This window comes from Pinus tabuliformis, chromosome 9, assembly GCF_031772625.1.
Source record: "Pinus tabuliformis cultivar Carrire ecotype Pingquan chromosome 9, CPIR1, whole genome shotgun sequence".
In the NCBI taxonomy this organism is placed as follows: Eukaryota; Viridiplantae; Streptophyta; class Pinopsida; order Pinales; family Pinaceae; genus Pinus; species Pinus tabuliformis.
This window is the reverse complement of record NC_142307.1, coordinates 855,605,867-855,622,782: the sequence shown is the minus strand read 5'-3', so window position 1 is coordinate 855,622,782 and position 16,916 is coordinate 855,605,867. Positions and strand designations below refer to the sequence as shown.

Sequence of the window (16,916 nt, the reverse complement as noted above, 5' to 3'; positions counted from 1 at the left end):
CCCTATGAGGTACTAGCCTTGGGGATGGCAAGGCAAGTTTTGATCCTGGAGCCAGGGCTTGGCTTTTCTCCTAACTCCACTGTCGGAATGTATTCAATATTGGAGGAGGGCTAGAGGAAAGGCTAATGTAGGAGATCTAATTCTTTTGATGGCTAGCTTGTCGGGAAATTGATGCGCTAGGTACCCCAATGTGGCTAGTCTTGGAAGGATGTGAGAGATTATGAATTTTAGTGACCACCCTTGGTAGATCAGTGCCTTAATCTTTGGCAGAATGGAGTCTTTGCTGTGTAAGAGTAGGATTTCTTGGTTCCCAGTCAAGGAGGCCTCATGATCACTTGGTTTGTCTTCTAGGTCAAGAGGAAGCAACCTTGCAGCTTTTATATTTTGATGTGCAAGAGGAATGGCTTGTCAAGGTCAAATTTTATCCCTAATTGATTTCATGCACATTACATGGCCCATACATTGAAGGAAAGCTATAATAGAGACAAATTCGACAATATTAAGCAGTAAATGCATGCAACAATTAGCCCTAGAACAACAAAAATCCCAGTGCAACATATATGACAAAAGTAAACAAGAATAACATTCAAAAGTACATACTTACATGTAATATAGTATATCCAACCATTCACAATTAACAATAAAGTAGCTCCAAGAGAAGATAAACCAATATCCACACATCAAAAGTTCAAAACTCATCCATAAAACTCCAATTCATCCTTAGAAAAAGTGCGAAAATCTCAAGAGAGATAAGAAATCCAAACCAAAGTGATGATAAGCAAATGAGTTCATCTCACTTGTATTTATACACAACTTAGGAGTTCGAATTAGCCTCCTTGGCCTACATAAGCCCCAAAAATAAAATAATGTTTTAATAATACAACTTTTGGTGACAAGCCCACCAAACTAGCTCATAAATGAAAAAGTAAGCCTCTCAAGAGGTCAAATAATAATCTATGCATGTCGTAGGGCCCTTTAAGAGGCATAATGAGGCCCATGGGTGCCACAATGAAGAATAAGACTCTCAAAAGTAGTGGACAAGGGGTTGGCCCCTTGTAATAACCCGTGGTGCTCCAAATGACATGTGGGGGCACACAAGTGTCCTCATGGGTCTCCAAACAAATCGAAGATGCCTGTAGATCGCCTGCAAGGGCTAGGATGATGGTGTAGGTGATGCCACATCATCGTGCAAGTCCTGGATCATCTACCAAGTGTATGGTGTAGATCTAGGGACGGTTGGGCATGATGGATTGGGTGCATCTTCCTCGTCCAATAAGTGAACCACGAATAATCTCTGAATGGTTGTGGGGATCCATGGAGTGCAATCTACTGCTGTGGAGGCCCATGACTATCAATGCTCACCCTACATGTGCCAATGTAGCCCTTTGGAGGATTAGGACCCTGTATAAGAATACCAAAGCCAAGATGGAAACCATTTACAATCCTGCATAAGATCCAATGCATCCCCTAGATTTCTAGTACAACAAGTCATTAGAGAAATCGAGTAGATGAGCTTTCCTAATCATGGACCACAGGTAGGGACTTCATAATTGCCTGCCCTTCCATAGTGGGCTTCAGGATGTGCCAATATCTCTGAAACTCCAAATGGGGTTAGCCAATAATCCTATTAGGTGGTTTCTACTTCTAAAGGGGATAAGATAGTCAAGGTACATCCTTCAAAAGGTGGTGGCATGTGGCAGATAAGTAAATGTAGTAGGGGATAAGAAAGGGCAGCCCTAGGTCACATGCTGGGGTACAAGGGTAGCTAATAAGAGTAAAGCCCACACTTGGGTTTATGATGTATAGGAGGGAGAAATCGTGGTACATGAGATGCCCCGACCTTGATTTTTCCACCCTTCTTTATATGCCCCTTTTGCCTTTTTATGATTTTCTTTGATTAACTGCTTGAAGCTCAAGGGGGAAGAGCATGATGTATAAGATATAGCAGTGAATGCCCCATTTTAAGGTGGGGCGGTTCATTGCCCACCAGGGGTTGGGACAATCATGGGTTCCTATATGATGAAGAAGGCTCATAGAACCTGTAGGAATCAGGGTGATGGCCATGATGATGGGGTAGAGCTTATGTGTTGGCTTTTGCCCACATGCTAAAATGTATTTGTCCCGACCATCTTTTGCATCTTGTGGTACATTTTCCTATTGATTGTGGCCATATATGCTTTTAACTTTATTTTCAGTTGCATCAACATCCAGGCTTCATTACAAGCCACGACCCAAGGTGTGTGCAAGGGGAAGGGGCAAGCTTACCTTATGTGGACCTAGGTGGGAGAAATGATGAATGGGGTAGTAATGAAATAGGGTAATATAAGCGGATAAGGGAGCCAGACCACGCAACCAAAATCGTGGTTTCCTATGAAATACCATCCCTAGAGCTAAATGGTTAGTAAAAGAGATCCCACGGGACTAGAAACCAAGGTTAAGACCTAAAAGGGGTCTAGGGGACAAGGGCACAGACCTAGCCCATTCTTTCCGCCGAATGCCCCCATTAATCCATGCCCAGAAGTGTCCATGATAAGCAAACTACAATATTCAATTTCCAAATGACAAGGCATACCTTTAGGTTCGGGAGGCCCACCTTCAAATATGCAGTCATGGCAGGTGGGCGAGGGACCACATGGCTGGCTCAGGTGGTGGAGAAATGGCACAATGAGCTAGTTGGTGGCTGTAAGGGGTTGTTGGTTGCCGATTAAGGACCATCTTGGAGAAAAAATTCTCCTAAGGATATTACCCACAAAATGGTGGGTAACATCTGGTGCGAAGTGGGAAGTGATCTCTCGAAGAAGTGGGTGAAGCTACTTGAACGGGGGTCACGAGAACTCCAACAATCTCTTGGTTACCGTAAACCCGTCACCTACACATATAATAGATGGAAAAACACGGGGCATCATGCTTTCATGACGTCTCATGATCACACATGCTAATATGCTAGGCCATAAAATTAACAGAAAACAAAATATGCAAATATATATCTATCTTTCATGAGAAATATCATATGATGTTATTCCTAATGCAGAATTCAGCATGCAATGCATCCTATCCTAACATGCATATAGTAAGGCTAATATTAAGTGTAATCATAAAGCTAGTGCAACCAACATATCATCACATCAATATACATATGCCTGTTAGTATGGTTAGTCATGGAGCAACTCCCGAATCAAATGTGGACATAGTCACATGACGGATGAAGTGGGTGGGACGCGGGAAAATATGATCTCCATTTGAGGTAAAGGCAAGTCCTAAGAGAAAGAAATAGGTCAATCTAGATGTCCCGAGATTTCCTTCTAGGTACACAATGGTGGAATCAATGATCATTGTCAAGAACTCCTTATCACAATCATTGTCTATAATATTATGCTTTAAAGATGCCACAAGGTTGTGATGAGACAGGAATGAAAGGCTAGGGAGAGAAGGAGTGCAACAAATGGGTTTCTCAAGGTGATTGTCACATTGGGGAGGGGAGGTCACGAAGTGATCACAACCCTGAGGATGAGTCAAAGGGGATAAAGTATATTCAATGAAGGTTCTTCCTTGACACCATATTCAAAAAGGGGGAAAAGGGCATTGTCACTCGAGGTCATAACAAAAGAGACGAGGGAATTACTCGAGGAAGACTTAAGGTGATGAAAAGGAGGGAAAGTCAAAGGGGAGAGCGAAGTATCATATTCAACGAGATTTCCTTCCCCACAATCTAAAGGCTCAAGTGATTTGGATACATAGTCATAAGGTGGATAGGTGGGAGCTCCATTGATTTCCTCATTATAAACATCAAAGATTGGGATTTTGTTAAAAGGAGAATCAATCACTTCCAACTATCCTTCTTCATGCGAGGGAAAATAATAATTCTCCTTCCCAAAGGTATCGATGCATATGTCATCGCAAGTAATGTTCGAGATAAAGGAAAAACCAATCTCAATCTCGTCTTCCTTTCAGTATAATAAATGGGAGCGCAATCAAATTGGGGCCCAACAATATCCCATTTCTCCTATTCAATGTGGAAATAATCTCCAATGTCATTGTCCAAGGAACTCAAGGGATCACCTTCCTCAAGGTTTTCAAAAGGAGATTCATCAGGAGTGATATCCTTGAGAAAGGTGAGGTCAGTCTCGGCCTTACCTTCCATAACTTCATTCTCCTCAACGCATGTGCACTTAAAATCATCTTGTCTGTCCTGCAACCCCAATGAGGACTCATCACCGAGATCCTCAAGGTCATCTTCATCTTGGTTGGTCTACAAGCGAGACCTCTCTTCTTCTCTCTTCTCTTGAAGAACAATGGCTAAGGTATTTGTTACATGATTCTGGTAGTATGCTTCTAGGATGAGAGCATTAGTAGGGTTCTCTTTCTAGTCATATTTCATCTTATGAAGCTTCACTTCTTCATCATATAAGCAGGAGAAAACTTCATTAGAATTATATTCCCTTATTGCCTCCCTGCATGACCTACTATATTCATCCATTCTTTCTTGCGTGATTTGGAGGCTCGCGGGATCCAACTCTTTGTCATCCTCAGGGGACGTATTCCCTTTCACATTGTTATTGATGAGGTTATCCAAAATATTCACAACACAAGTTATGTGAGCAAGGTCAAGGAGACAACTAGGATCCTGTTCGTAAGCACACCTTACTATGTCGAGTTGCACTTCTTGCGACCTATAAAACCTGATAATGAATTCCATATCCATGCTTTCCAACATATTTTGAAAAGATTTTGCATATTCCACCGCTTTCTTTTGTAGCTCCTGAATGTCTTGGTTATTGAGTTTTTCAAATATAGGACCAAGAGAAATATCCATTTTCTATGATTTTGCATATTAAGATTATGATGGAGTAGCCAGAGTGAATTAAGGTGCCTTGATAGATACTTGCTTCACCCTACAAGCATTAACTTTAAAGCTCAATGAAGAACTAGGGCTTTGTTCTTCCAATGGAGTCGCCAATAATGATATGTCAATATGTCGTACGGGGAACAAAACAAACGTCTCGTGTCCCTGACAATAGTGCCAAAATGTTACCGCTCAAACTAGCAGGGGACTTGAGAGGGATCCCCAAAGGGCAAATGCTAGGCCAAGGGCAACAAATGGAGACTTAGCCCACTGTCACCTCAACTAAGGCTCCCTTCTATTTTTGGACTTTCACCTATGGGAGGAGACCCAATATGTATGGAGTCACTAATGAATGATAATTCAATGGATATGAGTGACCTGAACAAACCCTTTCCCAGAAAAGGTTGAAGGATGGAGCTTGCTTGCTTTCTAAGTAAGGTACTATGTGTTCTAGGGAAAGGGAGAGAGGATTTTGAGGGTTAGGTTTTGTGGGATAAGACTTGTGAAGGAGTTCCCTAATCCCTAAATCCTTGCTAGAATGAGTATCTCGGATGGTTCTTAAAGAATGATCTTTGAAAGGAACAGGACCACACAGGGCCAAGTGGACCCAGTCTAGGGTATGAGGAAGGTATGTAGCAACCAATGATATTCTTACCCTAGACAAGGTGGGGGAAAGGATCAAGGAAATATTTTCACATAAAGATGTTGTTTTGATCCTATGAGGTACTAGCCTTGGGGATGCCAGGGCATGTATTGATCCCGGAGCTAGGGCTTGGCTTTTCTCCCAACTCCACCATCAGAATGTCTTCAAAATTGGAGGAGGGCTAGAGGAAAGGCCAACGCAGGAGACCCTAGGAGAGCTAATTCTTTTGATGGCTATCTTGTCGAGAAATTGATGCCTTAGGTACCCCGATGTGGCTAGTCTTGGAAGGATGTGAGAGATTATGAATTTTAGTGACCACCCTTGGTAGATCAGTGCCTTAATCTTTGGGATAATGGAGCCTATGTTGAGTAAGAGTAGGATTTCTTGGTTCCTAGTTAAGGAGGCCTCAAGATCACTTTGTTTGCCTTCTAGGGCAAGAGGAAGCAATTTTGCAGCTTTTATACTTCGATGTGCAAGAGGAATGGCTTTTCAAGGTCAAATTTTACCCCTAAGAGATTCCGCTCGCATTACATGGCCCATACATTGAAGGAATGCTATAATAGAGACAAATTCCACAATATTAAGTGGTAAATGCATGCAACAATTAGCCCTAGAACAACAAAAATCCCAGTCCAACATATATGACAAAAGTAAACAAGAATAACATTCAAAAGTACGTACTTACATGTAATAGAGTATATCCAATGATTCACAATTAACAATAAAGAAGCTCCAAGAGAAGATAAACCAATATCCACACATCAAAACTCATCCATAAAGCTCCAATTCATCCTTAGAAAAAGTGCGAAAATCTCAAGAGAGATAAGAGATCCAAACCAAAGTGATGATGAGCAAATGAGCTCATCTCACTTGTATTTATACACAACTTAGGAGTTCGAATTAGCCTCCTTGGCCTACATAAGCCCCAAAAATAAAATAATGTTCTAATAATACAACTTTTGGTGACAAGCCCACCAAACTAGCTCATAACTAAAAAAGTAAGCCTTTCAAGAGGTCAATTAATAAACTATGCATGTTGTAGGGCCCTCTAAGAGGCCTAATGAGGTCCATGGGTGCCACAATGAAGAATAAGACCCTCAAAAGCAGTGGACAAGGGGTTGGCCCCTTGTAATAACCTGTGGTGCTCCAAATGACATGTGGGGGCACACAAGTGTCCTCATGGGTCTCCAAACAAATCGAAGATGCCTATAGATTGTCTGCAAGGGCTAGGATGATGGTGTAGGTGATGCCACATCATCGTGCAAGTCCTGGATCATCTGTGAAGTGTATGGTGTAGATCTGGGGACGGTTGGGCATGATTGATCAGGGGCATCCTCCTTGTCTAATAAGTGAACCAAGAACAATCTCTGAATGGCTGTGGGGATCCATGGAGTGCAATCTGCTGTTGTGGAGTGCCAATGATCTCAACGCTCACCCTACATGTGCCAATGTAGCCCTTTTGGAGGATTAGGACCCCATATAGGGAGACCAAACCCAAGATGGAAACCATTTATAATCCTACATAAGATCCAATTCGTCCCCTAGCCTTCCAGTGCAACAAGTCATTAGAGAAATCGAGTAAATGAGCATACCTAATCATGGACCACAAGTAGGGACATCATAATTGCCTGCCCTTCCATAATGGGCTTCAGGATGTGCCAATGTCTCTTAAACTCCAAATGGGGTTAACCAATAATCCTATTAGGTGGTTTCTACTTCTAAAGGGGATAATATAGAATATAGTCAAGGTACATCCTTCAAAAGGTGGTGGCATGTGGCAGATAAGTGAAGGAAGTAGGGGATGAGAAGGGGCAGCCCTGGGTCACATGCTGGGGTACAAGGGTAGCTAATAAGAGGGAAGCCCACACTTGGGTTTATGATGTATAGAAGGGAGAAATCATGGTACATGAAGTGCTCCGACCTTGATTTTTGCACCCTTTTTTATATGCCTTTTGCCTTTTTATGATTTTCTTTGATTAATTGCTCGGAGCTGAAGGGGGAAGAGCATGATGTATAAGATATAGCAATGAATACCCCCTTTTAAGGTGGGGCGGTTCATTTCCCACCAAGGGTTGGGACAATCATGTGTTCCTATATGATGAAGAAGGCTCATAGGACTTGTAGGAACCAGTGTGATGGTCATGATGATGGGGTAGAGCTCATGTGTTGGCTTTTGCCCACATGCTAAAATGCATTTGTCTCAACCATCTTTTGCATATTGTGGTACATTTTCCTGTTGATTGTGGCCATATATGATTTTAACTTTCTTTTCAGCTGCATCAATCTTCAGGCTTCATTACAGGCCATTTCCCAAGGTGTGGGCAAAGGGAAGGGGCAAGCTAACCCAGTGGAGGAATGTGGACCCAGGTGGGAGAAATGATGAATGGGGTAATAATGAAAGAGGGTAATATAAGCGGATAAGGGAGCGAGACCACAACCAAAATCAGGGTTTCCCATGAAATACCATCCCTAGAGCCAAATGGTCAGTAAAAGAGATCCCACAGGACTAGAATCCAAGGTTAATACCTAAAAGGGGTCTAAGGGACAAGAGCACAAACCTAGCCCATTCTTTTCACCGAATCCCCACATTAATCCATGAGCAAAAGTGTCAACGATAAGCAAACTACAATACTCAATTTCCAAATTACAAGGCATACCTTTAGGTTCGGGAGGCCCACCTTCAAACATATGATCAAGGCAAATTGACGAGGGACCACATGGCTGGCTCATGTGGCAAAGAAATGGCACAATGAGCTCGCTTGTGGCTGCAAGGGGCTGCCAGGTTGAGGACCATCTTGGAGAAAAATTTCTCCTAAGGATATTACCCACAAAATGGTGGGTAAGAATACCACCTGAACAAACTCTCAAGATCAAGTTAGATCAACTTCCTCAAGGACATTAAACCATTAAAACATCATAATGGACCATATCTAATGCTAGGGGCACATAAATACTTCACACAAAACTCACCTTCAAATGTCTAACTAGATTAGGATTTGTAAACAAGTTACCTCACTGATTAGGTAAAAAATGCCATTAGGTGTTTCTATCCCCCAAGGGGAATGACATGTCCCATGTTGATCCATCAATTCATAGGTGTGTGTGATATGGTGGTCATGAGGGGGGTAGAGTTCATGCTAGGCTTTTGCCCACACGCTGAATATGTCCCAACCATCTTCTGCATTTTACATTTTCTTTCATTGTGGCTTTATATGATTTTATCATTCTTTCAGTTGCACCAACCTCTGTGGCCAAGTTTTTGGGCCTTGACTCAAGGATGTGGATATAGGGTGTCAATCCCAATGATCAATGACCATCAACCCAAAGAATGGAGATGGCTTTCGGGAGAGATGGAAAGTGGTAAGTATGGATTACCTAGACACGCTATATCAATCAGTGCCCTTCCTAAACCCTAAGGCCTTAGAGGATGCCCCATTAGATTAGATTCAAAGACTAATCTCCCAAGTGAAGTGTGGGAACAAGGATATAATCAAGATTGGCCAATCATCCAGTTTGTCCCGTGATCCATATTAACATGCCCATAACATTAAATGAAAGCACATGATTGCTAGATTGGTTAGATTACTTGTTGATAGATGACCCACCTTCCTTCAAGAAGAATTCCAGATGGGAGAGAGATCTGACCAAAGCAATAGGTGAACTCTAGCATAGTGCTATCTGCTAACCCTCATAGGACTGCTGGCTGGCTGGCTGTCAAATGAAGTGGAAATTTTTCACCTATGAGTTTCCCACTTTTGGTGGGTGACAATGACTATTCGAGATCAAGACATATGGTTCCTAATATGCCATTACTACTTAGCATTGCTCTTAAGCAAGAAGAACATCCAATTGCCTATCATTTAGAGAACTTGTCTTAGACTAATCTCAAGTATAATGCCTATAACAAGGAGTTCTATGCATTGGTCTAAGCACTCAATCAATGGTCGCACTATTTCCTTGGAAAGGAAACTATTATCCGTACTAATCATTAGGCTCCTCAATTCTTGAATTCACAGTCAAAGTCAAGAGCAATGCCATTTAAAATGGGCTTCCTACATACAACTCCATGTGGTTATTCAGTATAAAATGTGCAGCTCCAACAAGGTGGATGACATGTTCAACAGACTTGTTGCCAAGGTCCTTCACATCTTGGATTTGAAATGTGCATCATATGAGGAGTGCAACAACATGTATTCTACTAACCCATATTTTGGTCCTATCGGAGAATCCATCCAACAGCTTGTGATGGTTGACAAGGCCCCCTTTTTAGATGATACACTCTATGACAGCTTGTACTAGTTGATTCAACTTTGAGTTACAACAGGGATAACATGTCTTCTTTTTCTGAAGGAGGTGTGTTCATCATATGGAAGGCAATTTGGTGTGCAACAATCCTTGATGCATTTACAACAGTTTTTATTTTGGTCTTCAAGGAGTAAACATGTGGGAGATTACATTAGGAGATGTTTAGATTGCAAGCCAAGCCTTCTAGTAGGACACTTTCCCTTAGCAGTTCCCTCCAGGCCATTTGAATCCATTTTCATAGACTTCATCAGCATTTTACCTACCACTCAATGGAAACAAGGCTATACCTTCATTTTTGTGTGGATATTTTCTAAGATGAAAGTGTTCATTCCATGCAGTAAGTCTATTGATGCCCCTAAAGCTATGGAATTGTTTTGCCAACATGGTTGGAGCCATTTTGGCTTATTGTTGACCATCATTCCAGATCATGACTCTCAATTTGTAAGTCACTTTGGAAGACATTGTGGAATCTTCTAGGCTATCAGTTGAGGTTTTCTACCTCATTCTATCCCTAAATTGAGGGAAAAACTGAGGTAGTCAATAGGGCCTCGGTCCATGCTCTCTGCATTTACCACCAACAAAAAGAATAGTGGCTTTGCAGCACATTAAAACATGGCAACTTATGTATCCAGACAGCTTTGCCCATTTGAGGTCTATTATGGTTTTCAAATTTCAGGTGATTTCCCCTTAAGAGCTCCCAAATAATCTTCTCCATGCAAATCCCACCAATGGAAGGATCAAGATAAGGCTTCTTCCTCTGCAAAACTTGGCCAAAATTCACAGTAAAGTCCATGACATACTCCAGTAGACTTAGGCCAAGTACAAAGTACTACATGATAGACCTCATTTTTCAAGGTCGTGACAGAGCTTTGCTTCATTTAGACAACCATTGGTTGTATAATCAGCAACGTCACAAGCTCGAACCCAATTTGGTATGGGCCATCTACTAGCACACAAAAGGTGGATTCCAATGCCTTTCAATTAGATCTTCCACCTTGGCCAGGTATCCATGATATGGTGATTGTCAATCAGCTCAAGCTGTATGAGCCTCCTTATTTGCAGAACACAATTTTAATCACATCCAGAGACAACCATTCTTGATTTACAACCTCTTTTAATTCAAGATACATGGACCTTGATAAGTGTACTAGATCTACTACAAAGTGTAAAAGTACCACTTACTTGGTAGGCTGCAAAGGTACTTTAGCTACCCAACCCAAGAGGTTGTTCCAGTGTGCATTTGAGCAAGTCTCCCCACTTACAACAGAAATTGGTGCAATTTCCTTTAATTAGTCTAGTGGAATTGTCCAAATATGTATTGTATTTGTAATTTACCTTTTGTAGTTTGTGTTTTATGGCTGACTTAGTAAAATATGATCACTCGTCTAATGCCTGTTTTCTATATTTGTGCATCTAGGGGACTTGATCAAAGATGATCACTCTCCACCTAAGTTGCAGGAAATGCCCAAGCACCCCACATATCCATGCCTCAAAACGTTTTTGATATATATATGGGTACAAAACACACCTGAAATAACCTGAAGCATTTCAGGCCACATTCTGATGATTTGGAAATGTAGAATGAAACATTTCAGGCCATTTCTGACATGTCTTGCAGTTATTTCATTGTGTTTTGGGCCTTAAAATGTTCATTTAGAATTGTATTTAAGTTTGCATATTTATTTTTGAAGTTAATGTAGATAATTTTCAATATTAATTTAATTTTTAACATTAAAAGTTAAATTGGGACCCCCATTCCAAGATGATTGATGATTGGTGATGGAATCAGACCCATCGGAGCTGACACAAAAAGAGATAGAAATTGTGGTTTTTTTCAGCTTTCAGCACACTTAAAATACTATTTCGGAGTTTCAACAACTAAATGCAAGACCTTGCACTCCTTGAGTTGGCAAATTCATTTGCAGAAATATCGTCTAGTCTTCTTCTATTACACTATCTGTCACTGATCACAGGTCTTTTTCGAGTTTTTTGTTGTTGTAGATGATGAATTTGAGAGTTAAGTATAGTTCACATTGTCTTTTGGCACATATTGCCTAATCTATAAGGCTGGTTTTGGATTTTTCAAATCCATTTTAAAATTTATAATTCATGATAATCTGCACTCAAAGATTTTACCCTATGGCTGAAACTGAAAATGTTAAGAAAACTAATTATAACTTAAACATTTAAAATAAAAATAAAAACATAGTTGTGTAGATTAGGAGTGTAGACACTGCATATTACAATTTCAGATCAATCCAGCAAGTGACAGTGTAGATCTGAAAACTACCACAATTTACAACTAGCATGCAATAAATCTGTAGCAGTGATTACATAACTTCTCAGTAACACTGAAAGAATAATTACAAGGAGTACTAATTTTAAACTGTGCCCTCCATCTCTTTTTCATAGAATAAGGAAGGGATACGTGAATGCAAAATGTCCAAGAATAGAAGTGTGTAACTCTCCAAGTAATGAGCCCCCCATGTGCCAAGAATAGGCAGATACATACCAACACAAAACAAGCACACTCCACATGGTGGCGACATGCCCACAAATGCCAAGCACTCAACTCATTAGTTAAATGCAAAGAACTTATTGAAGCCTAATCACTAGACAACCAATCAACTCTAGTCTATAAATAGAATTGCTAAAATAGTTAAATGCAAAGAACTTACTGAAGCCTAATCACTAGACAACCAATCAACTCTAGTCTATAAATAGAACGCTAAAATAGTTAAATGCAAAGACTTACTGAAGCCTAATCACTAGACAACCAATCAACTCTAGTCTATAAATAGAATTGCTAAAATAGAAAATCCCCAAAACTAGGAAATGACAGAAATTGATGGTTAGAGAGCAAGCTTGTAGAAATAGAAAAGACTAACAATATTAACATGTGCTTTTTATTCAATTGTCACTTATGTCATCATTTTATTTTTCTTGATAATTTTCTATTTACAAAAATATTTTATTTTATTTTTTGTATTTTTTAAACTCTGCATTTCTCTGTGCCCTGATTTTTTTGGGGGTCATCTTCCCATGCCATCCCTGTTTTGGAAACCTGTACTCTCCGCCAATTTTGTACTCTCTCTCTCTACACGTACACACACACACAAGATATCCAACATATACAGTTGTGGCACTTTCCTTTCTAGGACTTGCATCCTTGTGTGTTTTTCTGAGCTTTTCGTGTTGTTAATTGTGCTCATATTAAGAGTATCATTCCTTCTGTTGGGAATTAACCATCTTGTCAACTTACATGTTACCCCTTTCTTCTACACCTCTGACACATGTTCATTTTGAGATTACCTCTCATTGACGAGAATATCAATATTGCCATCGACCTCTTCTTGTTGACACTAGAACTTGGGGATTTGCGACTGCTGCCAGTTTTCATCTCCAAGAGTCTCTCCCTTTACAACCATGTACACCTCTTGAGTTGTGGAATCATCCAATAGTGTAACTTTGCTTCTTCTCTGAATTTGGTTCCATCTATACGAAATTCAATCCCTTGCATTCTCAATGTTAAGTTAGTTTCATAATATATTGCAGTGCCAATACCAAAGCTATATGATATCAAGGAATAATCTATCAGCATCGATATTATGGCCATTGACCATTTTCCCTCCCAAGATAATCAAGAATTCTGTGGGGGTAAAAATTTGTATCGTTCCAAAACATGAAGCCAAAATAACAAGTTTGGGTTGTCAACCTTAAGAGGTAATGATGTTGCCTAAAGTACAATTCATTGCCAGCGATGGGAACAAAACTGGGCATAGATGATCATGAACACACATCTGGCCAATATCCAACGAGTCAAGTGGAATACATCAAATGGGAGGCAGGCATGAATTGAAAGGTTGAACCTAAAAATGGAAAATGTACTGTGCCTTATTACTATGTAGCAACACATGCATTTGTGCAACCATATCAATATCATTCCTGTATGATTGAACTGAAATGGAACTTAGATACATGGGCTTCTATGTGTGTGTGTGTGTTCATTCTCTTTTTTCTATTTAGAGTTTGTCAAACAGTTCATGTTACTTCAATTATTCCACCAAAAAAAATGTTTAAAATGAATTAAAAAAATGTATGGATGCAGGTCAGAACTTTGTCCAGAGAAAAGAATGTTGTTCTACCCTAATCTTCCTAAGGTCATTGGTTCAGATTTGCTTGAGGCCTCGTTGAGAAAGATACACGGACCAAATGGCAATCCATCAGCTTGCCATGTTTTTGGACATACTCATTTCTGTTGGGACTCTGTATTGGATGGAATTAGGTAACATGGTGGTCTCTACCACGTTGTAAATGCATTAAGTATATAATACGTAACTGTAAATTTGTCTTGTATTTTAGACTGGACAATTTCTTTAACCTTTTGCAGATACATCCAAGCACCTCTGGCATATCCCCGAGAGAGAAAACGAAGAATGAATGGAGGTGAAGAGTGGGTACCGTTTTGCATTTATGATTCTTGTTCTGGAGGCATACAAAATGAATCCTTATCCTGCTACTGGTCTGATTACTACCGTATTCAAAAGAGGGAGCCTCAGAATACAGAACTCGCTCCCTGGGTTGCCAAATACTATTACAGGACAAAACAACAGTGATATGGATCGCAAGGGTCAGTTTGTCATTACTACTGGGGTGCGGTTTTAACCTTCAATAAGTTCAACCTGCTAATATATGTCATAGCTTTCTTTTTATTTAATTGTTTTCCTGGCACTGTCATTTGTTATATTTCAGGAGATTTGTATTTAGAAATTTTGCTTTGATCAGTGTACCAGGATACTCTTTCTCCTGAGTTGTCAGATCACTTGTAATCCTTTTTCCTGCCATTTTCTTTATAACAGACGATTTTTTTTGGAATCTTCAGATGAAATTAATAAATTCAGAACATTATTTCATGCCATTGTGATATATTTGGATGCATGCCATCCATCCACACACACACATATTTTGCAGATCATTATTTCAATTTCTCTAATTTCTAGGATGCATGCTACTGTAATATATCTGGAATATAAGGAATGTGATGAGTAGCAATTATTTTTGATAAGAAAGGTATCTCTTTATAGGTGAAATATAGTTGGAGACGCCTTCATTAACAGCTCAGTGTCATTGCCAATTATAGTATACTACATAATATGAGATATCGATAATTACATTTGAGGTAATGAATTTTTCTTCAATATTCTTATATAGAAGAATTTATTTTCATGAACAAATGTGGTTTCCATCAATACATCACTAAATCTGTTTTTACTACTCACATGGGTTTTGTTATTCTGGCTTATACTCTTCGTCCAACAAACATCAGACATCATATTTGTTGAAATTAATTTCAAAAAATGTAAAAGAATCAACATGTTAATTTCAAGGAGGGAAAATGAATCAATATGTTGGGCAGTAAGGGTTTTGCTGGTGCAGAAATTGACGGGCCGAAAGAAATTAAGGTGTTGGAAATTTCCTTGCTAATCTTGATTTTTAGATCTGGTGTTTTCAGTTTGGAAAGAGAATTTGAGAACGCGAGAGTTAAATGACTCAATAACAAATCTCTCTATAAGGCCAGGCATGTAAACAATCTTTGAATATGTGTTTTTTTTTTTTTTCTTTTGCTAATTAAATTTCTGGTGAGTGCATTGCGATTTCTTTACTTGTTTACCTGATTGAACAATGTCTCATTTGATGCCTGAGTGGATGACAAGTTGGTCAATTCTAGCTCAACCTTGTTTGTTATAGTTCTTGCTAAAACACAAATAACGCCGAGTAAACTGCTGAAACCCATTAAGAACAATACGCATTGCCATAAAGCTTTAGTTTTCAATTTCCAATTGAACTTGGGAGCTTATTTTCTTATTCAAAAGCTGAATACACCGCGTAAATGCCGTTCAGAATGGCATGGACTGCATAATGTTTTATTTCATGGTTAGCAATAAAAAACTGGTCACGCAATGCAAGTTTTGCACATAGTATTGGAGAGTTACAATAGTGTTTGATGGAACTGACCAAATGCTCGAGACTATGGAAGTTAAATGTTGGCTTTGTAGCTGATATCATGTCAGGGTGCATTCTAGAAGAGCTACCTCATAAAAATGAGGCGGCCTTTATGATCTTTTAGCATCAATAGAATGGAAGACCATCACAGAGTATGAAGATTGGATTGATAATCATAATGAATAGCTAATCCTTAGTCTGATCTCTAATTAATATTCGGTAAGATAATTGATAAGGATTAAGGTTCTAAATTCCCTGTAAAGTGAAAGATTGGCGAGAGACATGGAGAATTAGTTTCATAATTGCTCCTTTTGGATGAAAAAAAAGGCCTTAGTTTCATATTTCCTTTTGACAACCTATTTGTCAGAATCAGATGCAAGATTCTTGGCCAGTCATTATACTGGTGTAATAGTGTCGGTTTATTAGATTGTCATTACATGCAAGGAAGAGGTAAATTTCGATTTACTAAAAACATAGTGGTGTATTTTTATTCTATAAAAATAACAAACTTTAATAGTTAAAACAACACTATAATGATAGAAAAAATCAAGACAAGTCTACCAAGCATATCACTGCGAATATTTTTTTATGAAACTTTTGAAATTCATTTAAAATTTATTTCAGCATCATCAATTGAAACTGGTCGAAATCACCAGTATAGAATACTTAAACAGGATATACATAGTGGAGACATCAAACTTTTCAAATGAGCTTTGTTGCACATTGTGAGGCTTCTCTGAGTGCTAAAAAGAATCAACTAATAATATAACATATAGTTGCTTCTTAAGTGCTTAATAATTATTGTCTCGAGTAGAAATAGAATAGAATAATAGGGTAATTAAGTTTACATTTGTTAAGTTTTACTACCATTTATGTTTTTCTCACATTAAGAGAGTTTAGAGAGTTTTGGTCTCAATAAGGTAAAAAAATTTTAAGATAAAAAAACATTTTTACATTTTATCATCTATATTAGAATTCTGATTTTCATGTTATTTATTCAAACTAATATATTTCATGTTATTCATTCACTCAAACCATATTTCATGTTTTTGTTAGTTTATACCATTTTCTAATGTCACTATTGTCTTCTGGTTGTCAAAAGCTTTCTAACAATATAAATTT

At 39.0% G+C, this 16,916-nt stretch overlaps 1 protein-coding gene across 2 annotated transcripts in view; it reads left to right on the top strand.

The window, feature by feature from the left end:
- LOC149151480 (uncharacterized) overlaps positions 1-14,704 on the top strand; it is a 129,105-nt gene extending 114,401 nt beyond the window's left edge. For both annotated transcript variants that reach the window (XM_089438656.1, XM_089438655.1), the window contains exons 6-7: positions 13,900-14,076; positions 14,182-14,704. In XM_089438656.1, the coding sequence (XP_089294782.1) occupies positions 13,900-14,076; positions 14,182-14,407 (403 nt within the window). In that variant the 3' untranslated portion in view covers positions 14,408-14,704. The remainder of the gene's footprint in view (positions 1-13,899; positions 14,077-14,181) is intronic.
- Positions 14,705-16,916: the final 2,212 nt, after the last annotated feature.